Below are 24,479 nucleotides of genomic sequence, written 5' to 3'. Positions count from 1 at the left end.
TGAGGTTAAATTTGGGGTTCCCGGAGGGCTAGATCCAAGTCCTGTTCCCCTCTGCATCCCCCATAGTATCTGACACAGGGTCTGGCTTTGGGAAATATGTTTGCTGCAGTGACTGCCCTTTTTCAGGTGAGTTAAGGGAGAAGGGACTCTTGCTCTAGAGGCCAGGATCAGGGAGGGCAAGTCAGATGCCACCGGGGCCATAGGGGACCCCGGATTCAGCAAGGGGGCCACAGGGAGGCGAAGGGCAGAGGGCTAGAGCACAGTTAGTCTTGGGGTCTTGGGCAAATATTGAATCTGGATAATCTAGTTGACAGTATCTCCCCACCACCACTCACTTAGCCTGGCTTTGTCAGGCTTGAGACAGATGCGTTTTTCTGCTGCTTTCCAAGCCTCCAAGCCTGTTCTCATCTGTTGAATGGGGACAGGTAGCATGCATTGGGCCCCACCATGAGCTAAGCCTTGGTTATGCCTCTCGACATGCTTCTTTAATTTTCACAAGAGGTGGATGGGGAGACTGAGGCTCAGAGAGGTGAAGTAACTTGCCCGAGGCCACACAGCAAGTCAGTAGCAGAGCTGGGGTTTGCCTGGGTGGTCTGGCTCCTGGGCCATGACGTAAGCACTGGGCACACCACCACCTCACAGCTGGGAAGCCTTTCTCTTCCTTCCTCCCTTCCACAGTGACCAGCCCCACTTCATGCTCACAGAGGTGTTCCCGAGGGTACTACTCTTCCCCGTCTGGCAGATGGAGTAGGAACCGGCAGGTGTCTGGGAGGCCGTTTGGATGCAGTGACTTCCCTGGCTGGCATCTTCCCCGAGCCCTGACCATTTCTGTCCCCTGACTGCATACTGCCTGGCTTCTTTTTTCCCTTTCATTACTTCCTTCCAGCTCCATTGTAAAGGACTCTCTGGGGTGATTCCCTGGGCCATAGTCCTCCGTTTCCACGGCCGGGATACTATAGGGAAGGGTGGGGAGTGTGGCAAAATGCAGAGCACCTGCCCCGCCTGTGGGAGTAGCCACCCCTTGGCTCTAGCCAATGTCTTCTTGTGGCAGCATGGCCCTGGCCTGCCAGGCTTCCACAAGAATCTAGATTTTCATGTGGTTTTCTCATTTTTAAGTGTTGGCATCTAATTCAAAATTTTTAAAAATACCACGTATACCAAGAGAGGAAGAGAGAGTCACACACACAGAGAGGCTGACAGACAGAGAAAGAGAGGAAATGAAAAACCCAGAAAACAGAACAACAACAAAAAATCTCAGAAACTTGTCTTTGGGTTAGTTTGCAATTTCTGACCTCTCCTCTCCTATTTCCTTTGCCTGCACAGCAGCCCCGTCTGGGGAGAAGGGGAGGCCCAGAGAGGTGAGAGCACTTGTCCAAGACAATGGGGGGCCAGTGTGGGGCTGGGGGCCAGAACCAAACCTCGGCCTTCTCAGGCTTTCCCACTACACTTTCCCTACCAGCCCCCTCCCCAGGCCCCAGCCTCTGTGGGCCAGAGATTATTTCCAAGGCCGGCTTCTGGACTCTAAGGAGGAAGGAAACTCATTGCAGTCTGATGCTGAAGGCCAAGGTCACCATGACACATCTCAAATGCTCAGTGACTGTCCCCGGATTCCAACAGAGCTGTTTCTAAAGGGCATGTCTGCTAGAGTCATTTCTAAATTGACAAGAACGGGAGCCTTGTGGAATTCTGGCGGCAGTAAGGCCTTGTCAGATTCTGTTCCAGTGATCAACTGGTTTGTCCACTTGTGAGCTCGGAGGAGAAGGACTTGTTTTTCTGGGCCTGGAGTGTCAGTTTGCTACACCAACATTTGCTGAGGACCTACGATGTGCCAGGAGCCAGACCGGGGGTGGGGGTGGGGGTGGGGCAGGTGTTTGCAGCCATGATCTCATTTAACTTCACGTCCAGAGGACGTGAAGGTTGGTAGCGTTGATTCCATTTTATGGAAAGACATTGAGGCCCAGCGAGGTTTAGATAAACATCCAAGGTCAAATCCAGACCTTTTTGTCCCCAAGTCCACACTCTCTCCACCTTAGCAAGGCATCTACCTGGATGTGGTGGAGAGACTGCCTTCTTTGCTGAGGTCGGTCTGGGGGCCACAGCGGGGGCTGGGGTGCTCAGGAGAGGCTTCTTGGAGGAGGTGACCTTCTATGAAGAAAGAAGGTATATTAGTTTCTCATGGCTGTTGTAACAAATTAGCACAAACCTAATGACTTAAAACGGCATAGATTTATTATCTTATAGTTTTGGGGGTCAGAATTCCAAAATGAGCCTTATGAGGCTAAAATCGATTACAAGGCAGGAGTGTGTTCCTTTCTGGAGGCTCCAGGTGAGAACCCGTTTCCTCGCCTTTTCCAGCCTCTGGAGGCTGCTTGCATTCCTTGGCTCATGACTAACCCCATATCACTCCAACCTCTGCTTCTGTTGTCCCATCATCTGTTCCTGACTCTGGCCCTCTGGCCTCCCTCTTATAACGATGCTCATGATTACATGGGGCCCATCTAAATAATCCAGGACAATGTCCCCATCTCAAGATCATAATCACATCTGCAAAGTCCCCTCTGCTGTGTAAGGTAACATATTCACAGGTTCTGGAAACAAGGATGTGGAGATCTTCACAGGATGTTATTCAGAAGCAGATGACCCCAGAGAGGACAACACTTCGGGGGCTGGGGCCAAGCCTGAGGCTCAGGAGGGCATGGGATGTTCAGCAAGCAGCCATGCTGAGGGTTGGAGGTGGGCAGGGCTGCTTAGGACCCACGTGTCAAGGGCACCGAATGCCACATTGGGGCATTTGAACTTCATCCTCTAGAGCAGTGCTCCTCACACTTGAACGTGCATCTGGATCAGCTGGAGATCTGGTGAAAATGCAGACCTTGAGACAGTAGGTCTGGGTGGGGACTGAGAATCTGCATTTCCCCCAGGCTCCCAGCGGCTGCAGCTGCTTATGTGTGGACCCACTTTGAGGAGCGAGGCTTTAGAGAAGGAGGGCTCCAGAAAAGATGGTGATGCAGAAAACAGTCCTACCCAGGCTCCTTGTTTCCAGAACATCACACTGGTTGGCATTTGAATGGCATTCTCTTCCCAAGCCCTCTGTTACCCAACGTTCTTGCACATCCTACAAGAGCGGCCATTCAGGATCGCCACCATGACCCCCAGTCCAAGCCTGAAATGTTCTGTCTGACTCAGCGAAGGAAGATTCCCGGTGCCGTGACACTGGCGATTCACCTGCCTTCTCAGGCCTTCGAGCAAAGGGTGTAGGGCCGGGGTGGACAAGAGGACTCTCGGGAATAGCTCTTAGATCCGTGCTCTGGCTCCAATGTGGGCATATTTTTAGAGCTGAATTGTCTTTCCTTTTAATCTAACTCTTTGAAAATTGATACCCTCATGGGGGGGGGGGTACTTGCTGGAACCTCCCCTGTCCCTGAGCAAGCTGGATGACTGAGGGTTTGCTGGGTATTTTACTCCTACATGGAGATATCAGCGAGGACCATGCAGGGTCTTAAAATGCGACTTCGCAGGGCGCCTGGGTGGCTCAGTCGGTTAAGCGACTGCCTTTGGCTCAGGTCGTGATCCTGGAGTCCGGGATCGAGTCCCGCATCGGGCTCCCTGCTCAGCGGGGGGTCTGCTTCTCCCTCTGACCCTCCTCCCTCTTGTGCTCTCTGTCTCTCATTCTCTCTGTCTCAAATAAATAAATAAAAATCTTAAAAAAAAATGCGACTTCGCTGTAGAGTGTTAGGGAGAGAAATTGCTTTCGCCATCATTGTGTAAGGGGCTGTAGACTCACAGACTCAACGAGAGCTAGACGAGAGCCATGAAAGGGTGAAGGGAGCCATGGAGGGTCTGTGCTGACCCGGAAGTATGTGCCTTGTTTGAGGGGAGCAACACCAGCTCAGCCCCACAATCGTCATCCTGTGGAGATACTGTGCATCCACTGCATTCATTTTGCACACGAATCCAGAAACCTGGATGAAATTGTATGTGAAGTTTCCTATTTTTAAATGTTGATAATGAATTCAGATATTTTTAAAATACTGTGTGGGCCAAACAAGACATTTTTGTGAGCTGGATTCGGCCTGTTGGCAGCTTGTTTGAGAATCCACTTGTTTTCCTGGGAGGGAAACTGAGGCCCACAGAGGTCCCGCAGCGTCGGCTGGAACTCAGGGTTGCTGACAGGCTGTGTAGCCACCATCCACCCGTCTCGCTGCAGCTCCTCTTCGGGGCAGCTACTTTAACCCCTCCCCCCAACCTCAATCCCTGCACCTCTCAGAGGGTTACCCTGCTCCCCAGTCTTGCAACATCAAGCAGCGCGGGAGGTGGACGGCCCCCCATCTCCACCCCAATCTACCCTCAACTGGTTTTGTGACGTGGACACATCTTAACTCCTCTCTGGGCTAATGTCTTCATCTGCAGATGGAAGGCTGGGGGCTCAGTGTCCCCCGGATCCCCTCCCTGCGGGTCCCCAAGGCCTCTCTGGCCTTCTCCTCCCAGCCCCTGCGCATCCCCGCCTCTGAGCTTCAGTATTGACATTGCACAAACAGCAGCTGTCCTGAAGCCGTTTCCAGCCCCAGAGGTCCTGGCCCACGTCATTTACATGATTTAACATGCTGGGTTTCAGGGGGCGTGTCTCCGAGCCCACAGCTAGCAGCCACCGCGCCATGACTTATTGATTTGACATATTAAACTGATGGATTTGGGGGGAAAATATTTTATAGTAAAATGCCGCCATGCCTCGGGATTTTGCGTGATTTTGCAACCGTTCGTTCCCCTCTGCTCCCCAGAAGGGTTTTATTTGTCCAGTGGCTGGGAGGCACTTGTCCAGGCTGCCCACTCCTTGGCCACGTCCCATGGGAATAACAACAAAGACAATAATAGTAACAGCTCGCGCTTATATAACATCTGCTGTGAGCCAGGCACTGCCCTAAGCGCTCTGATCATCAATTAACTCGCTTTGTCCTCACACAGCCTGCAAAGTGGGTCTGATATCTGTCCCCAATTTTCAAGTGAGAAAACAGGTTCAGTGGGAGCATGTCACTTGCCCCATCTCCCAGCTCGTGCCTGGGAGAGCCGGGCATCAACCGCGGGGACCAGGCCCGGCTCCGTGCTCTTCATACCTGTGCCCCGCTGCCGCTTATAATTATTCTAATTGCTCATAATTATACTTATTAGGAAGTAATAGTAACGCTTAGCTTTCTTGAATACTTCCCAAGGGTCAGGGTGGGGTGATTTATAGATATTGTTTCATTTAATGCTCAGGACAAATCTAGTATGCCCATTTTTCAAATGAGGAAACTGAAGGGACAGAGTTGGATAAGGCCCCCGGCCCAGGTCGTACATCCAAGACACGGTTCCCACACGTGATTTCTCCCTCAGCCAAACTGACCCTGGAAACTGTCTTAGCAAGGGAGGGACCCCGGCAGAAGGGAAATTGTTCTTGCAAACCCATCAAGTCCATCAATGGAGGGTCAAAATTGGTGTTACGAAGCTGTTTTTTAAAAAGGCAAAAAGTGCAGCTAGCAGGATTAGCTGTCACCCCACAGGCCCCGTACCTGATGAGAAGCCATTTCATTTCTTCTGCCCTGGGAGGTCACCAGTTCTCGGCTGCAAATCGAGGCATTCGTGCCAAGTTTCAGAGACTTGAAACAATCATCTCTGTGATCACTGAGACTTTCTGGGCGTCACCAAGGCAAGACACTGTCATCCCGGCCGGAGGCTGCCAGCCCACTGTCCTTTCTGACTTCCTTTATTCACACCTGCATGCGTCCATAACACGAATAATCGTGATGAGCACTGATTGCGGGCCAGGCCCCTCTACGGTGGTTCCCAATGTTTCATTATTCAAGTTCCACCTTCTCTGTATTTGCCAGACGCCAGCATCTACCATCTAGCATTGACTCAATCTTCTTCTGAAGTTGACTCACCTTTTTTTTTTTTAGGGGGGTGGGAGCATTGACTCAATCTTCTGAAGTTGACTCACTTTTTTCTTTTTCGGGGGGGGGGGAGGGGCAGAGAAAGAGGGAGAGAAAGAATCTCAAGCAGACTCCATGCCCCAGCATGGAGCCTGACCCGGGGCTCGATCTCACGACCCCGAGATCATGACCTGAGCGGAAATCAAGGGTCTGATGCTTAACTGATGGAGCCACCCAGGCGCCCCTGAAGTTGACTCACTTTCTTATATCTACATTAAAAAGGGAACTTTTGATCAGTGGTGCTCATGTTTGAGGGTTCGTCAGCATTGCCTGGAGAGCTCGTTACAACACAGACAGGTCTGAGGCCCAAGAATTAGCATCACATCTTCCCACGTGCAGCTGCGGGTTGGGACCCACACTGAGACCACTGGCTCAGATCGCTGCTCTAATTGGATCCCTTGTCCAAAACCACGTGTCAGGGAGAGTCCCTGCAGGAATCAGAATCCCCCAAATGGTTCAAATGAAGGCACTTTAATGAAAAAGTCCTTAAAAAGGCATGGGAAGGGCTAAGAGAATCTGAGGCCCCCGAAGGCTGGCAAGAGAGGGGAGCCGTTACAGCCTTGGGAGGGCAGGAGAAAGGGTGGGGACAGTGTAGGAGCTGCAAAACAAACTTTGGGAGCTGTGGTCATAGGAAGAGAATGAAGCCTCCGCCAGAGAAGGGGCACAAGACAGGGAGCAGGGCAGAGAAACACTGACCTTCCTCTTCCTACCCTCTGATTTCTAGCTGGTGCCCCTCCTTGTTCATCCAGAGGGCCAGGGAGCCTGGGGGTGCAGTCCTAGGAGTCAGGCCTCCGGGGCACAGAGAAGGGCAGAGAGCAGTGATTGGGGGAGGACGGGAGAGATGGGGCTGATGGAGAATCACCGGCCCAGAAGGAAATTGTCTAAATGCCCTTCAAGTCTGCCTAGGAACTGCTGAAGATTCTGAGCCCTCTCACGGTTTTAAACAATTAACAAGTGGTAGAAATGTGTTAAGGACACATTAGCGCCGGAGAGAGACTCTTTTGATTGAGGTGATAAGAATTTTAAAAATAACGGAGAACTGAGTAGCTTTTTCACTTTTTGATTCAGACAATTTAGTGTTGTGGTGAGAAACGTGTAATACCACCTCTCCCCTGGTGGGAAACACAGATGTGTGGGTGGCACCCCCCAGTGTTACCCACTTGGGGTACTTTAGCGGCTCACATCAGGCATTGGTTGAGGACTGCAGCTGGGGGTGGAGGGTGGTGTCATGTTCCCCCCCCCCCCCCGCCCCAAGACCAGCCTACTGTGAAGGTGGGGGAAGGTAGGGAGTGGGCTCTGGAGACCAGGGCAAGCACTGGGGTGGAGAGGTCCACCATCTGCTCAGTTGCCCAAGCTGGACACGTGGCCTCACTCTGGACTCCTCCCTGTTCCTTTGCCACCACATTCGTGGTCAGAGTCCACTGAGCCCACGCCTCAGGGGTTACCAGGTTCTGACTGGTCCTCACCCCACCGTTGCCATGGCAGGCCACCACCATCTCTTGCTCGGAGCACAGCAGAGACCTCCAGCAGGCCACCCAGGCGTCCTTCCAGAGCAGGCCTCCTGACGGGGGTCCTTCCCCTGCTAAGACCCTGAGGACCGCACTGGCCTTGGCCTCAGGGGCCAAGCGCAGCTTCCACAGCCTGGCTTCCGGCATCCCCGAGACCTGTCTGCTCTTCCTTGTGACCTCCTTCCCCCTGACATCTGGTGGCCAGCTGGCCTCGGGATCGCGGAGGCCTGAAGTCCACCCCTCCCCCATCCCACTCGGTGGCCACCCTCTTGCAGGAATCCTGGTTCAGGCATTGTTTGGGATGCCGGAGAGCATGGAGATGAGGGCCATGGCCAGGGAACCCTGTGTCCTCCAACCCAGACGGGCCCCTCTGACCAGCCCAAGGGTGGAGAATGATATGATTTCAAAGTGGCTCTTCCATCCTGCCAACTTACAGCCACGACGGGTCCTGGAGTCAGAGAGGCCTGGGTTTGAACCCAGGCCGTACCACGATGTAGCTGTGCAGACTAGTTGCTTAGTCCCTCTGAACCTAAGTTTGCTCATCTGTAAAGTGGATGCTGCTCACTACCTCGTATGGGTGTGAGGAGGTTAACAGGTGAATGCTAGAGTCTGAGGTCAGATTCTCTAGAAGTAGATGCTGAGATGAGGATTCACGTGTAAGTCAGGTACAAAGGAAATGCCCCAGGGGAGAGTGGTAAGGGAACTGGGGGAGGCAGGACAGGGAAACAAATCTGGAGAGAATAAGAAGCCTAAGTGACCCTAACCAGGCATCGGAGATACCCCACAGTTAACTTACTTATTTTCTGAGCATCTCGGCCCCTGATGCCCCATCCCACCTCTCAGCCCATCTGAAAGAGCAGAGCCAGATGCTGCTGTGAGGGGAGGGGGGAGGCAGGAGGGGTGGAGGCCTGGCCTGGGGCCCATGTGGGCAGGGATAAGAGCACCCCTCCTGGGGGAGTAGGGGTTCTCTGGGGGAGGCACTGAGTCAGTAAGCAGCACAGTGGTGAGGGGCAGCCTCTGCATGCCACCCGGGCAAGAGCAGCTAGAGATGAAGGCTGCTGGGAGGGAGGCCAGGCCTCTGCGGGAGCTGCTGCCCTCCTGGTGTGGCTCAGCTCGCCCCGCATCTCCTGCCTTCCTCCCTGCTGCCTTGGTGGGCCTTGGGCCAGAGAAGGGCCTCAGAGGCTATGAGTGTGCCGTGCCAGGGGGTGTTTTAACAACATCCAGGCTGCCAAGAGCACATTATTCTCTTATAGAAATCCAAGGGATTGCCCAGGAGATGTGATATTTTTGTAGCCAAAAAAAAAAAAAAGGAAAAAGAAAAAAAGAATTTATCCACAGCTCTAAAAGCCCGTTGTGCTAGGAATGATAGTGGGTGTTTCAGAATCTGGATTCTTTGTCAGGGAGCAGATAAGGACTGAGAATCTTCTGTTTGTTTGCTTCATTCACTAAATAGTATATATTGGATGTCCCTAGGATGGTCCCAGTGGAAGGAACAATCTTATAAAGGCAGAGAGGTAGGAAGGACATGTTTGACAGGTTTGGAGAACAGAAAAGCTAAAGATCAGGACTCTTTGTTGTAAGGGATAGAAAGTCCACCTCAAACTGGCTTAGGCAAAGACAAGGACTTAATTGGTTCATGTGATTGAAAGCACAAATGACTGGGAGCTTCAGGCATGGCTGGATCCAGGTGCTCTCAAACAATGTCATAGGACACAACCCTCCTCCATCTCGGCTCTGCCTTCCTTGGCACTGGCTCTGCTTTTAGGAAGGCCCTTGCCCCTGGGTGGGCAAGGACTGGCTCAGTCAGTTCCATCCTTCCACCCTCCCAGGCTCAAACCTAGTAAAAAGAAAGGAATTTTCTTCACCAATAGTTCTAGTGAAAGTCCTGACTCTCATTGAACTGACTTGGGTCATATGTCCGTCTCTGGCTGACCCTTTAGAGAAGGGTCCATAGTCCCTTCTCTAAAGCGTGGGCCTTGCTCTAACACTGGTTAGTGTGGCCTGGAAGGTAAGTCATGTGATGCATTGCATTTTATCTTGCCCATCCTTTTTCTCAGAAATCTTACCTCCTCCCACATTGCATTTCTCTTTCTTGACTCTGTCTCTAGCCTTGACCTCACTCAAGCGCCCCTGGGCTCCACTTCCTGGGACATATTCCTCCCATACAACAACAGTAATATGGCACAAATTGAGCCGTCACTAGACGCTAAGTACAAGCTCTTCACATTGCTGTCTAATGGAATCCTCACAGCATGACAACACTATGAAATAGGTGTTATTATTATCCTTGTTTTATAGGTGAAGAAACGCAGGCATAGAGAGGTTCATTCCTGAACCAGAGTCAGGGGGCTCCTGAAGCTCTGATTGACTAGATGGGAGTCATGTGCCTGAATGTGGAGCCAGGATGTGTCAGCTATAACTGATCTACACAGACGGAGAGAAGGGAAGGGACTCTCTAAATGAGAGGCATGTAAGAAGAAGGGGGGGGGCGTAATGTGGGGTGCGAGAAAGAGAAGATGCCCCCTAAACTAGGTGGGAAATGATGACAACCCAAATTGGAAAAATTGGGGAGAAAAGGGAGCTGTGCTAGCACAAGGAAAACAAATATTTGAGGAGCCAAACTACTGGAAGGACAGAGGTGCAGTGCACCTTCAGGAACAGCAGGAACTGGGCGCTCACACTGTCAGAAAGCTCACGCTCTCATCAGATCTGGTCTTCCCGTTCTCTTCTGTGCTTCCAAGCGCAGACTGCCAGGGGAGGGCTCTGATTGGCCAATCCTAGGTCACGTGACCACACCGGACCAATCAACCATGTCCAGGAAGGGAGGCCTTCTTTAGAACATGGCTGCTCCTGGGACAGCCGCAAGGTTGAAGCTGTGGCAGGAGCTGTAGTAGTTTCTAGAAAAAAGTGGAGTAGAGTCCAGGGCCGATGAAAATGTAGGTGTGTGCTCGTAGCTGCAGGTGACAGAGAACACCGCCCCGACCACTTTAACCACTGGGAAGCCCTCGGGGCTGGTGTTTGGCCGGGTGATGTCACCCTCCCGTCCCTCTGCTCAGAAACAACAGTGTCCGCTTCGTCCCTCTGCTAAGGAGGGTGCCCTCTGGGCCATCAGATGGCCCCCGGGAGCAGTCATCTACCAGATGAGAAGAGAAAGAGAGACTCCGTCCAGCTGCAGGACGGAGGTTCCTCCCTTGGGTCAGAAGGGGCCCCCGCACTAGTAAGCGTCACCCCGAGAGCGCCGGGCTCCCCCTGACTTGGGCTTGGGCTCCTGAGCCAGTTCTGGTGCAGAGGACGTGGCCGTGATCAGCTGTGTCATCAGGACGCTAGAACTGCGGTCCTCATCTGGGTCCCCCAACCGATGGGCGTGGGGTGGAAGGTACACGGGGCGGGGCCTCCCTGCTGCGTCCCTCACCTCACGGCCGCTCTGCCCCTGTCGTGCAGGGGTCCTGTGGCTGTCGGTGGTCTCCGAGGTGCTCTATATCCTCCTGCTGGTGGTTGGCTTCAGCCTCATGTGTCTCGAGCTCTTCCACTCCAGCAATGTCATCGACGGGCTCAAGCTCAACGCCTTCGCAGCTGTCTTCACAGTGCTGTCAGGTAAGGCGGAGGGCGTCGGGCAGTGCAGCCTAACCCTGGGCTTCCGGAGGAGCAGACTGTGGGTGCGGGAGCCGCCCTGAGGCTGAGGCCCTGGCTCTCTCTCCCCGCCCCCCCGCCCCCCGGTGACCTTGTACCAGTCACTTCCCTTCTCTCAGCCTCCGTGGTACAGTTCGTAAAATGGGATTTGCTTGCTTATTCACTCCTTCGGTGGTTCTTGACTATCTATCACGTGCCAGGTGCTGTGCTAATAATAAGTACTGGGGTTTTGGTGATGAGCAGAAAGGGACAGTTGCAGCCTCCGGTGAAGTTTCACGTGCAGGAGAGAGAGGTGAATTAGCTTGAGATGTAGTCAGGAGCTGAACACCATATGGCCCAGTGATGGATGGCATTTGTGGGACAAGGCAGAGAGAGGTGCCTTATTGGAATGAGTGGATGATGGTGTCTTCCATAGGGATATAAAAGGGGGGGCCTGTTTGGGGTGGCAGGCACATCACTCATCTGCTTTAGCTTTTTTGTCTTTGAGACATTCATGTGGAAGCTGAAGGAGCAAACACCTCTGGAAGCTCAGGGACTAGTGTGGGGTGGGCAGAGATTGTGTGGAAAGGCCACAGAGCCAGGGATTTTGAGGGCTTTAGGGAGAATGGGATGGTCGGCCTCGTGATAGGACTCAGGGAGGTGGAGACAGACGACTCCAAGAAAAGGCCACTGGATTAGGTGGCCAGGTGCCCCGAGTTGTTTCAATAGATCCAGGTCACGAGGGGTTAAGCAGGGAATGTGCCAGAGGGAGTAAAAAGAGCCTATAAACCATAATTTCAGGCGGCCTGATAGAGTGGTGGCTTGGCTGTGTAAGACATCTGTTCCTAAAAAGCCAAATGTAAATTGAATTTCTATAAATCTAATCCCATTCTTCATGCATTGGAAGAACCCTCTATTTAATGAAACTGAAACGATGAGCCTTTTGGTAAGGGAAATAATCTCCCCCTAATTGAAGTGTGTGTATATAACAGAGGGATCCCTCAAAGATTGAGAGCTGAATTCAAGAGATTACAGCACGCTCCACAGATCAAAACACGAGTGACTTGGCATTCTCAGGATGTGGAAATCTAACCATCATAGTAAAGGAAAGCAAAGAAAAAGAGAGTGAGCCTCATAGTGTAATGTCCCTTTTGGATCCTGCTCACCCCGTTCCTAGCTATTGAACCATGGACAATTCTGGACCTATTTGCTTTTTTTTCTCCCCCCATCTTGTGTGCATTTACTCAACCAATATTCAAAGAAGGCCTAAAGGACGAGGCATTGTAGGTTTGGGCAAGTCAAAGGAAAAACGGCTGTGTCTTCACCCTGCTGAAGTTTGCAATCTTGTGAGAGACAGACTTATCAAACAATTAGAAAATGGTGGGTTGACCTCTAGTAGTGAGAGGCCTGCAGGAGGGGCACCCACGTTGGCCCCCGGGGGTGGGTGGGGATGGAAGGGCTGGGGTATGGGTAGGGGAAGACATCCTTTGAGCTGAGGCTTGGTAAAAAATGTAAGAGTTTCCCTGATGGATAGCTTGGGGAAGGCATTCCACATGGAGGGAACAGCATGGGCAAAGGCCTAGTGGGGTGGCATATTCTGGAAATTCCGAGTTGTTCGAATGATGGGAAGGCAGAGTAGAGAGAGCAGGAGAATTGAGAGATGAGGCTGGAGACCTGGCTGAGGGTCTTGGTGATTTTCAGTGATCTTTAGCTTTTACCTTGGAGCCATTAAGAATCCGGAGCAGAGGGGGATATGGTCAGGTGTGCATTTGGGGATGAGGGCTCCGGCTGTGGCATGGACGGAGTGGAGCAAGAGTGGAGGTGGGGAGACTGGCCAGGAGGTGAGAAAGGACATGGCCCCACCCTGCCTCAGCTCAGGGGCAGTGGGAACGGATGCAGGCGCACATGCCCTCTGTCCGGCTAGGAGGTGAAGTGAGCAGGGTTGCAGACTGCTCAGGAGAGCTGAGTGGGCCTGGAAAACAGAGAACCCCGGGCAGCTTCCTAGTGTGGAGTCCACAGAATTCAGGGGGTCCATGAGCCGGGTAGGGGGAAAAGTTCCAGCCTTGTTTTTCTAACTTGTAACTGACATGCAGTATGTCCTTCAACTATGAACGGAGGCGACAAAACGCGGTATCGGGGAGCACCTGTTAGGTAGTCGCCAATAATAGTCTGTATTTGTGCTTTCACACTACGGTTGTGGCAGATATCTTGAGATGTGTTCATTCAAAAGTGTAACGTGTACTAGAGCTTCTGCGGAATCTTGTTATCTAGTGTGTTAATGAAGAGGCACATATATTCCTGTACCACACACTTGTTTATTTTGCTAACTACATTTCCATGTAACTGGTGTGCTCTGTCATCCTGTGTATTTTATTTTATGCAGCCAGAAACGTGATTCTGAGGAGGGGCCTCTAAGTCCAGATGGCCAGAGCCTCTGACCTGGTGTCGCTTGGCTGGCTGGGGACGGTGGGTCACCAAGATGGGGAATGTGGGAGAAAAGCAGGTAGTGGGAGGGGATGGGTCTGGTTTGAGCAGGTGGGCTGTGCCATGCTGGCCCCTCTCCCTTCTTAGTGGTTTTACCTTTTCTTTCCGCGCTGCAAGCTCGAAGAATCCCTTCCATTATCCCAAGCACCCACCCCTCCCCCTCAGCCTGCTCACTCCAGTCACCCAATTAAAGCTGGTGGGCAGCCCAAGACAGCCATCTCCAGGTCTTCAAGCAGACCTCTTGTGGGGTAGGAGGTGGGGGCTCTTCTCCCGACCTCAAAGGGCTTATCACAGTTTTCACCCCTCAAAACAAAAAAGCCCCAGAGCCCCACTGCTAAAGAAAATAAGATTGTCTCCAGTTAATTTCAGACAGATAAACAATGCAGGGCTCAGGGAGGTTAATTGACTTGCCCAGGGTCACACAGCTGGTCAATTGTGGAGCCAGGATTAAACCCAGCTCCTGCTGGCTTCAAAGCCCTGTGCTCTTTTCATAGGATGGAGCTGCAGGGGTGACCGGGGCTGGAGGGAGTAGACTTTTAAGTCTTTGGGAAACAGTAACTAAGAAGCGTGTGTGAGCCAGATGATGTCATAAGAGTGAAGTAGCAAGTGGTGGAGAGAAAGCATTTTGTATTCATGCCCAGGAGAAGACAGACGGGGGTAACAGGACCCCAGGAGAGAGGCTGCCAGGCCTCTCCTGGCCTTTCTGGAACCGCTTGAGAACAGGGCAAGGGGTGAGGAGGGGCCTGGAGGAGGCGGGTGGGCTTCCGGCCTGCTCTGATGGGAGGGGAAGGAGTGGGCAAGCCCACTGAACGAGTCCCTGGGCAGGGGGCAAGGGCTGGGTTCTGACGTTGCCAGAGCAGCTCACAAAGAAGGGTCCTCAGCCCAAGGTCAACACCTTCTAGGATAGAGGGGAAAGCAGAGTTGGGGCAGCCCCCACTCGACCCAATTATTATAATCAATTATTATAATGAACCAAGTGATTCTGATGAATCATAAGAGCCAGTGCTGGCTGAGATGCTAGGGTGCCAGCACTGGGCTCAGCCTGCCACGTGGTGTCCTTGGGAGGAGGGGTCTAACACCGAACGCGTCCTACTTGCCTGTAGTCACGTCGCCTGTGAGCTGTTAAACCCCCGACAGAGTCTGCCACATAAAGCGCTTTGAGCAGGGCTTAGCACCTGGGACTTCAGCTTGCTATGTTATTATTATTATTATTCCCAGCTGTCTTCCAATATATTGAGGGGCAGATCGTGGGCCCGGGGACCAGCCCTGTCCCAGTGAGGTGGGGGGCCGAGGGGTTCACGCTCTTCAGTGAAGGGAGACAGGGTAGCAGGGCCTGGCCAGCAGGGCTGCGTTCCTGGCAGAAGGTGGTTGTACAGATGGGGTTCGGCCCCCGAGGACCGGGGGCAGGGGCTGTGGTTGCTGGCCCACTGGCCCAGGGCCTAGAGCTCACAGTATTTCTAGGGACCCATGAAATGTTTTCATTTTGACTGCTTTTCAAAGCAGCAGAAAAAAAATTAACATAATAATAACGAAGACCTAAGAGTGAATCTAGGCTGGATCATAATTGTCTTTCTATCATTGCAGTCATAAAATGTGATTTTTAAATATTTCTTTTATGGAGGAACAGGCCCGTGGAGGCCCATGGAGGCAAAAGTGCGTGGGGCCCATGAAAGTCATGATGTGGCCCTGCAGCAGGCCACAGCTTTTCTCGGGCTCTCAGGACCGGGCAAGACCCAATTCCAGACCAGGGGTGGCTCCAGCCGCCTGTGGCCCCCTTGCCGGGTCCTGTGACTTTAGCCAAGAGTTGCTGGAGAAGATGAACTCCCTGAGTTTCTTCTCTCAGCAACCAGAGTTTTACAGCCCAGAAGGGATGTGAGTGCAGGCTCGAACATGTCTGTTCTTCCTCAATTCCTCTGAAAAATGAGACTGATCTACTTAGGAAAAACACAAAGTCATTTGGAGAATCCCTGCACAATCCAGCCAACTGTGGGCTTTTAGTAAAAGGTGCTGTAGCACGAAGAGAAACGTGACCGTTTCTGGAAAATAAAGCAGACTTCATGGAGAAGTCAGTAAGAGTATTTTGTTAAGCAATGAGAAATGGAAGTTTTGCAGTAAAACAAAAAATGACCAAGGCGAGGTTGCTGTTTGGAATTGGTTTCAGGAGCCGTTTTTAGAGCGAGGTATGAATTGAGGAGCAAGCAACTCCACGGCCCGCAAGGTGGACACCACAATGTGTTTTGGACAGAGGTTGGGGGACTGGGGGATCTTGGAGTTTCTCTTAGCATGGTGATTATAGCTTTTTGCCGTAAACCATCACGTATTATTTTAGGATGAGTTTCTTAATACCCTAATTCTTGGGGTCTGTGCTGAAAGAATCCCACATTGATAACCCCCTCTGTTCAGTCTCCCTACCCTGGTCAGACTGGCTCTCTTGCCCGTAACTTAGAGAGCAAGTACTTTTGTGTATTTTTGTGTCTAAAAATGCAGATGTCAGAGATATAAGTATTTCCATATTATTAAAGATTCTTTTTTTTTAAAAAATATTTTATTTATTTATTTTGACAGAGAGTTAGAGAGCATAAGTAAGCAGAGCGGCAGGCAGAGAGAGAGGGAGAAGCAGGCTCTCCACTGAGCAGGGAGCCCGATGCGGGGCCCGATCCCAGGACCCTGAGATCACGACCTGAGCTGAAGGCAGACGCTCAACCCACTGAGCCACCCACGCGCCACTAAAGATTCTTTTGATTGCAGGTGACAGAACCCAATCATATTAGCTAATGGAAGAAAGGGGATGATGATAGAAATCTGTTGATTCATATAATTGAAAAATACAAGGTGGTTGAGCTTTAGGCATGGCTGCATCCAGGTGATCATGTCATCAAGAATCTATATCTCCACACTGTGCTTTCTTCTGACTTCATTCTCAATTAGGCTTTGTCCATGTAGAGAGAAGATGGTTACAAGCAGCTCCAGGCTTACATAAGATTCCAGGGGTAGAGAGAGCTCCTTTCCAACAGCTCTTGCAAAACCTTAAGGAGGACTGTGTAGGTTCATAGACTTATTCCTGAACCAGTCTCCATGCCAGAGAGTGAAATACACTGATTAACCAGGCCTGGGTCCCTAGACATACCCATGCTGTGGACTAAGCGGGATTATTATGCAGCGGTGGACAAGTGGTTGCCCAGATGAACGGGTCGATTGCAAATCCAAATGGCTTGTCAGGTTGGGAGATTAGCAGGAGGTCAGCAGTGGAGCTAAAGACTCAGAGCCCCAGGAATGGCCGAGGTCTTGATTTGGGTTCCTCCAAAGCAGATCCTAAGATGAAGACTTGGGTGCCAGGTAGCTTATATGGGAGGTGATCCCAGGAATTATGGTGGGAGAGTGGAGAAAGAAGACAGGAAGGGAGGAGAGTCAATAAGGGAGTGTCGATGAGCAGGTGAGCACTGTGGGCAACAGGGGTCAGTCCTGCTGGGGTCCCTCTGAGAGGGACACATCTCAGAACTGTTCACCCCAGGGGTGAGAAAGCAGCACTATTTCCTCACCAGCTCCTACTGGACACTGGTTTGGAGTCAGTCCCAAGGCATTAACCTTCTAGAATCTCTAATCTTCTCTGCCTAAGAAAGCAAGTGTCCGAGGAAGGAAGCTGCTAACGGGCACAGGAACCGTCCTACCCCACGCAGCAGGTGGCTTCTGGCGTCGGGGCGGGACTGACGGCGTCTGGCACAGAGAAGCAAATCCAGGCAAAGGGGGGGTTCTGATACACTGGTGCACTGTACTGTAACTCTCATGCTGTCTGCCCAGAGGGAGCCTCAGACTCGCCACGGTCCCCAGCAGGACTGCCCCCACCTCAGAGGCCAGCCGCAAGTGCAGCCTTACCCCAGGCCAGCCTCCCTTCTGACCAGCTGACAAAGCCAGGCTTCCCACAAGGCCCTGTGGTAACGTAGTAGAACAACTCACAGAACTCGGGAAAGAGCTGTGTTTAAGATTACAGTATTACCGTGAAGGATGCAGTCGGGACCAACTAAAGGAGGAGACCCTAAGGGCGAGGTCTAGGAGGGCCTCAAATGCAGAGCTTCTGTGCCTACTTGATTCTGTGCAATCGGGGTGCATCGCCCTGGCGCACAACTGTGTTCACTAACCAGGAAGCTCGCCTGAGCCTGATGTCCAGCGTTTTTACTGGGGGCTCATTACATAGGCAGGATTGATGGGATCGCTGGCCCTGTGCCTGAACTCGTTCTCTAACCCTCCAGCCTACCCCCTGGAGGCTGATGTTAGAGCTGGCTCAAAGCCCTACCCTCTGATCACGTGGTGCATCTGTCTGCGGACCAGCCCCCATTTTGAGTCATCTCATTCATTAGCAAAAACTCAGGTGTGATCCAGGGGCTCGTGAATAACAAAGACACCCAATCACTCAGGAAATCCCAGGGGTTTAGAGTCTCCCTCTCAGAACTGAGGACAAAGGCCAGTCAGATTCTTTATTAACCAGGGGTCTGGATGGGCAGACTGGAGCTGTGCCTGCAGTCGGGTTTTTTTTTTGGGTGGGCCTGCGGCGCTGGTAACGTTTTAGGGAGGGAGGGGCCTGGGCAGTCTTCTCTGATTTGGGACAAGTACCTTAAGCACTGGCAAGGGGGCTGGGCCTGCTTAGCCTACAGGCTTCTGTGGGGAGTCCCGGAGGGTTTTGGATCCTCTCTCCAGCTCCCTGTTCCAACCCCTCCTGTGTCCATGAGGTAGCGGACCACGCCCAGGCTCCCCAGACTCCGTTCTCTGAAGCTGATCTGGCCAGTGCCATGTTCATCCCCTAAACCCCCGTGGGCAGGGAGCACTGAAGCGCTCTCGTTTCTGGAAAGGAACTTAATTTTCATACTGAGCTCCCATCCTCCTGGCCTAGCACAAGTCTTCAGAATTTTGGGGGTCTGTCTCCCTCCCGTCTTTGCTGTATGGTCTTACATAATGCCAGACAGACACGGGATGGGGCTTAATCTTTGTTATCATCCTACAGGTCACAGTCCCTGAAACCCTTCCAGCCAGAAGTGTCCCAGAATCTAGAACTTTTCAAATTTTGGAAGGTAACGTGATCCCTGGACCATCCATTACCTAATAGCACAGCAGGGGCTGGGGCATCACCCTGTAAGCAAACACATTTCATATCGCTTGCAGTAAAAGCCATGAATATTCATGCTAGGGGGATAAATAAAGACCATCAGTAGCTTCACATCATTCAGGTCAGGCTTTCTTGCTGAATGAGTTCAGGCCAAGCCAGGTTTTATGTCCAAAATGAGTTACAAAGAAGCTTTTAGATTTCAGAAGTTCTGAGAATTTGGAAGTGTGGACAGGAAATGATGGGCTCAGTAGCTACCATTTACTGAGCATCTACTATGCGCTAGGCTTCTAAACACATCACCTCATTCTACAGTTGAGAAAATTGAGGCCCAGGGCTGGTAGGTGCAGTTCCGGCCTCAAAGCCCATGTGCTGTCCCACTGCATGGGTCCATGCAGCCTGCTTCTGCTTCTTTGCTGCCCTGTGCACAGAGTCCCTTCTGGTCCCCGGGGCTCTTTGTCGCTAGGGCCACATGGAAGATGGGAGAACGAGGCTGATACTTTCAGTACCTGTGGTCCCGTCACTCCAGATCAGAGTTCTCAAATCCAGTGCCCACAGGGACAGTTGTGGGTGACATCAGTGGGTAGAGCCAGCTGGATGTAATACAACAGTGACCGCGAGGGCCCTGGCAAACGGGAGGGCACGCCCCCTCAGCAGCGCACGGTTGCCATGGAGAGAGATGCATGGCCTTCCGGGAGAGCCCCAAATCAGATTTTTAATTCGATTGTTTTTAAAATAGCTTTACTGAGGCATAATTTATAGATCATAAAGTTCACCCATGTAAAGTGTACAATTTAATGCTTTTTTAGTAACCATCAGCACAGTGCAATTTTAAAACCTTTTCATCACCCCAAAAAGAAACCCTGTATGCACTAACACTCCTTATTTTCCACCGAGCCTGCCAGCCCTGGGCAACCACTCATCCAAGGTCTGTCTCCATAGATTTGCCTTCCAGACATCCTGTATAAATGAGATCCTCCACAGTCTGGTCTTTTACGTTTTATGACTTGCTGCTTTCACGTAGTACCAGGTCTTCACGGGGTTCATCCATGTCATAGGAGGTATCGGCATCCTGTTCCTTTTTACTGCTGAATAACATTCCGCGGCCCAGGTCCACCACATCCGGTTTCTCCATTTATCAGTGGATGGGACACGTGTGGTGTATCCGCTTTTTGGTTAGCTATGAACCTTCTGTGATGGTGGCACGAACATTCACGGGCCAGTGTTTGTGTGGACATATGTTTTCCTCAGGAAGGAATGGGTGGGTCACGTGGTAATCCTCTAACTTTTAATTCAAAATATTTGAAGTGATCATGCCAGCCAACAGAAGGTCGCTGCAGACCCTCATCTCCCTCCCCTGCCCCAACCAAGAAAAAGCCAACTTTTTTTTTTTTTAAAGATTTTATTTATTTATTTGAGAGAGAGAATGAGAGACAGAGAGCATGAGAGGGGGGAGGGTCAGAGGGAGAAGCAGGCTCTCCGCCGAGCAGGGAGCCCGATGCCGGACTCGATCCTGGGACTCCAGGATCATGACCTGAGCCGAAGGCAGTTGCTCAACCAACTGAGCCACCCAGGTGCCCTTTTTTTTTTTTTTTTGGTCCTGAGGACTATAGTGTAGACAGCTCACTCTTTCCCCTGCTCAGAGGCCCCTGGCCTAATCCGCTCAGTAAGTGGAGGCTTCCCAAAGTGAAAACCAGGAAGGGAAGGATTTGCAGATGGGTTTTTCTTGCCCCTCTCCTGCAAAACCTCTGGGACAAGGAAGTTTAGAGCCTCTGGATGGAGGGAAAGAAAAGGGGGAGAAAATACAGGGGAAAAAACACAAATTAACATCTTAAAATATCATCTAGCCACAGCCATTTCCCTGAGGATTGGTTTGGCTTACTCACCAGGTGCCTGAGGTTCATATTCCTCAAATGTACAGCTCTCTGTGTGATCCAGTTCCAGCCCCTTTAGGGATTTGACAATATATAGAAGTCTTTTCTCACTTAGCCTAGTTTGACCATTTTCACGATTTTTTTTTTCCTAAAACGAAGTCTGTTTTTGCCATTTCTAGTTGGTATTTATCAAAGGTTACGTTTGTGGAATCAAATCCAGGCTCCGTCCCCTGACTACGAAGTACGGCCTGTGCCTTCCCCTCTGTCACTTGTCCCCTGCGTTTCAGTCCCTCCTGGCTGTTTCTGGCACTTGGAGCCCATCCTGCCCAAGCCCGGGGCTCCTTCTGCGGGACTGCCCTCCCACACTCTGCTCACTCCTTCAGGCCCCTCTCAAAGGGCAGCTCCTTGGGGGCGCGGTGGTCTTTCCCTCCTCCGGGCCCCCCATCACCATCCTCACCCTCCTGTGTTGTTTTTCTTAATGGCTTACAGCTTTCCAACAGTGCCGTAGGCACTCAGTGAGTATCTGTTGAGTGGACACAAGAACTTCTACACCCATTTGTGTGCTTGTCTGCCACCCCGACCTTCTCCCCAGACCCGGTTTTCTCAACCTTGGTACAACATTTTGTGCCGGGTCATTCTTTGTAGTCGGGAGGACGGGCTGTCCTGGATCTGGTAGGCTCAGCAGCATCCTTGGCCTCTACCCACCAGAGGCCCCAGTAACACCTCCTTCCAAGTCATGACAACCAAAGTGTCTCCAGGCCAGTGTTCCTTGGGAGGCAAAAATCCCACCTGGTTGAGAACCACTGCCCTACACAGTGGTCTCCAGGAGAGCAGGGGCCTAATATTTCTCCTTCACTGCTGCGGCCTGAAGGCCTGGCCCGCAGCTACTTCTCTTCGAATGCATGAGAATGGCAGAGGCGAAGCCTGGGCGTAGACCCCTCAGCGTGGGCTGGGTGGCGTTTGAGCCTTTGGGCTTGCAGCGTGGGCTCATAGAGCGGGCGTGGGCTCTGGAACTGGACAGTCGGGATCCGACCCGGGCCCGGCCACATTAGACTGTGTGGCCTGGGCAAAGTACATATCTTCTCTGAGCCTCTGTGTCACCTCTGAGAAAGGAGCAGCAGGATGGTTTAGAGCAATGAGGTGAAATCACCCGTGGAAGAGCCAATGGAGTCAGGGGACACTTGGCGTGCGCTCAGGCCTTGCTTGTTAAACAGGGTCGCGCTCTCGGGTGAGGACGGGCACGGATGCACAGATGCGGGGACTGGGGGCAGGGCTAACCCAACAACGGGTAGGTGACCGTGCATCTTGGTTGCTCCGGTTTGGATGAGAGGCTGTCTGCTTGCCCTGCTTACAGGGCACGTTGCACGTGCATCACTCCGCGAATGCATCCTTAGTTTCTTAGAAGAGTGCAGATCTTGCCCTCGGGTTTCCTAAGGTAGAGACCCCCCAGCCACCCGGCCCGGCATCCGCACCAGCCCTTCGGGACTGCCAGGCCTCTGAACGGCTCTGTCCTCCTGCCTCTGGGCCGCTTCCTTTCCCCTCGGCTTCTCTCTGCTTGCTGGGGCCACGGGACTTTGGGTTTAGGGTTTGAATGTGTTCTGACTCCGTGTGGCTGACGGGAGCAGAGACTGGCTGGGAGCTGGGGGAGGTGGGCCTGTGACAGCTAGCCTCTGCCCTGGGTGTAAGGGGTTCTTCCACCCCGGGGCCCGCAGAAACTGGGAGAAAGACTCGGCCTCAAATGAGGCCTTAAAGGATGGGCGGAAAGGTGGTCACAGCATGGTCACGGGTGACAAAGGCCGTCGGCAGGCTCTCCGCACCAGGAGCTTGTGTCTGGTGGGGGCGGCAGTGGCAGGAAGAGGAAGTCCCCAGGCTGTGTCAAAGGGGACCATGCCTGCTGGGGGGCTGCCCTCTGAGGCCTGAAGGATGGGAGGAGTTAACTGGCTGAGGGGACGGTGGGGGTGAAGGGGGTTGGAGAGAGTGACCCAGGCAAGAGGGCAGCGAGAGGGAGGCCCCCAGGCAGGCGGGATGTTCTCAGGGTGGAGGACCTGTGACAAGGTGGCCGTGGGAGGAGGCTGGAGATGCAGAGGTGGGTGGTGCCGGGCTTCTGTTCTCTCCCCAGGCGGTAGGGGGGAGCTTAGTAAATGGTTTTAGGCAGGGCAGGCCCAGGGAGGGTGACACTTGGAGTGGCTGGCAGGGACTGTGCTGGTGGGGGCAGGGAGGCGGAAAGTGGGGTGGGATTGTGGCAGTCTGAGGATCCTAGGCTAGGAAACGGGGGGGGCTTGCCATGGGTGGGGTGCAGTGGGGGAGCCCCTGAGGGTTTTAAGCAAGGAAGATGCGAGGAGCCTACTAGAATGGTCCAGGTGAGAGAGGCAGGTGGCTGAGGCCAGGGTGGCAATGGTGAAGGTGTGACAGGTGTTTGGCTTCTGGATATGTTTGAAAGGTAGAGCCAACAGGATGTGCTGATGGATCTGACATAGGAGAGATGGGATGGAGCTAGGGGCTGGGGGATGAGGGCGGTGGACTGGGAATGAGGGATGGGGGAGGGGGGTCGGGATGAGGGCTGGAGATGGGGATGAGGGATGGGGGTGGGATAAGGGATATGGGGATGGAGAGTGGGGATGGAGAGTTGGGAATGAGGGATGGGGGATGGGGTTAGGATGGGGGAGTAGAGATGGGGATGGAGATGGGGATGAGGGGTAGGGATGGAGAGTGGGGATGGAGAGTTGGGAATGAGGGATGGGGAGGGGGTCAGGATGGGGGAGTGGAGATGGGGTTGGAGATGGGGATGAGGGATGGGGGATGGGGATGGAGGGGCGGGAAGGAGGAGCTCAGATTTGAAGCATGCTAATTTGAGATGCTTGTGAGATGCTGCAGGTGAGTGAGATGTAGCCCTTGTCTCCAGGGAGCCCAGCGCCGAGTTGGAGGAGCTGTCTAGGACACAGTTTGGTGGCAGTATGATGCATTAACAGCATTGAACATGAACAGCATTGCAGGCATCTGGAGCACTTGGAAAAGTGAAGGGGCCTCTGCAGAGGTGACAAATTGTTCTTTGAACAAAGATCAGTGAAGAGTGGGGAAAGGCATTTCAGGCTGAAGGAACAGCAGGTGCAAAGGCAAGGAGGCACAACGGGGCTTGGAGCATGCAGGTGAATCCATAGTTCACCTGCGGCTTTGATAAGAGCTTGAGCATGGGGGGTGTGGGGAGAGATACTGCTGGAGAGACCGCCATGCTTGGCAGTTCAGATGTCTCTCTGGAGGCAGTGGGAGCCAGGGATGGTTCTAGATCGGGGGAAGCGAGATGGTCAGGAGTGCCCTTTCAGAAGGTCCTGCTCTGTTTCTCTGCCAGTTAGGACAACCTCCTCCCTTTGACTCACAGGTGGAGGGACTATGATGTGCTTCCAGGACAGTGTTTCTCAACCTTGTTTTCATTATTGCTTTCCTAGGAGCCTTGTTAGAAGTTTTTCTTCCTAATTGTCCCTTCCTCCATGAAATTTTCACTCTACGGTTCTGCTGTGTTTCTGCTTACGTATTAAATGTACGTCTGTGCTTTCTAGATAAAAAGAGTTAGTTTTTTTTGTTGTTGTTTTGTTTTTGTGTTTTTTTTTTGCACGTACAGGTGACTCTTGAACCCATGGGGGTTAGGGGTGCTGAGCCCCCATGTAGTTGAAAATCCATGTATAGCTTTTAACTCCCCCAGAACTTAACTATGAATAGCCTACTGTTGACCGGAAGTCTTACTGACAACATCAACAGTCAGTTAGCACACATTTGGTATGTTATATGTATTATATACTGCATTCTTACGATAAAGCAAGTTAGAGAAAGAAAATGTAATTAAGAATATCACAAAAAAGAGAAAATACTTCTACCGTACTGTACTTATTGAAAAAAAATCCACATTGGAAGTGCAGTTCAAACCCATGTTGTTCAAGGTCGACCACTG

The 24,479-nt window shown here is 52.2% G+C and overlaps 1 protein-coding gene across 1 annotated transcript in view; it reads left to right on the top strand.

The window, feature by feature from the left end:
- GSG1L (GSG1 like) overlaps nt 1–24,479 on the top strand; it is a 133,237-nt gene that overhangs the window by 46,549 nt on the left and 62,209 nt on the right. The window contains exon 2 of the mRNA XM_021700564.1: nt 10,916–11,068. Within this exon, the coding sequence (XP_021556239.1) occupies nt 10,984–11,068 (85 nt within the window). The 5' untranslated portion in view covers nt 10,916–10,983. The remainder of the gene's footprint in view (nt 1–10,915; nt 11,069–24,479) is intronic.

The sequence above is a fragment of the Neomonachus schauinslandi genome, chromosome 5 (assembly GCF_002201575.2).
Source record: "Neomonachus schauinslandi chromosome 5, ASM220157v2, whole genome shotgun sequence".
Classification (NCBI taxonomy): Eukaryota; Metazoa; Chordata; class Mammalia; order Carnivora; family Phocidae; genus Neomonachus; species Neomonachus schauinslandi.
Note: the sequence above shows the minus strand (reverse complement) of the source record. Positions and strands in the feature narration are given on the sequence as shown.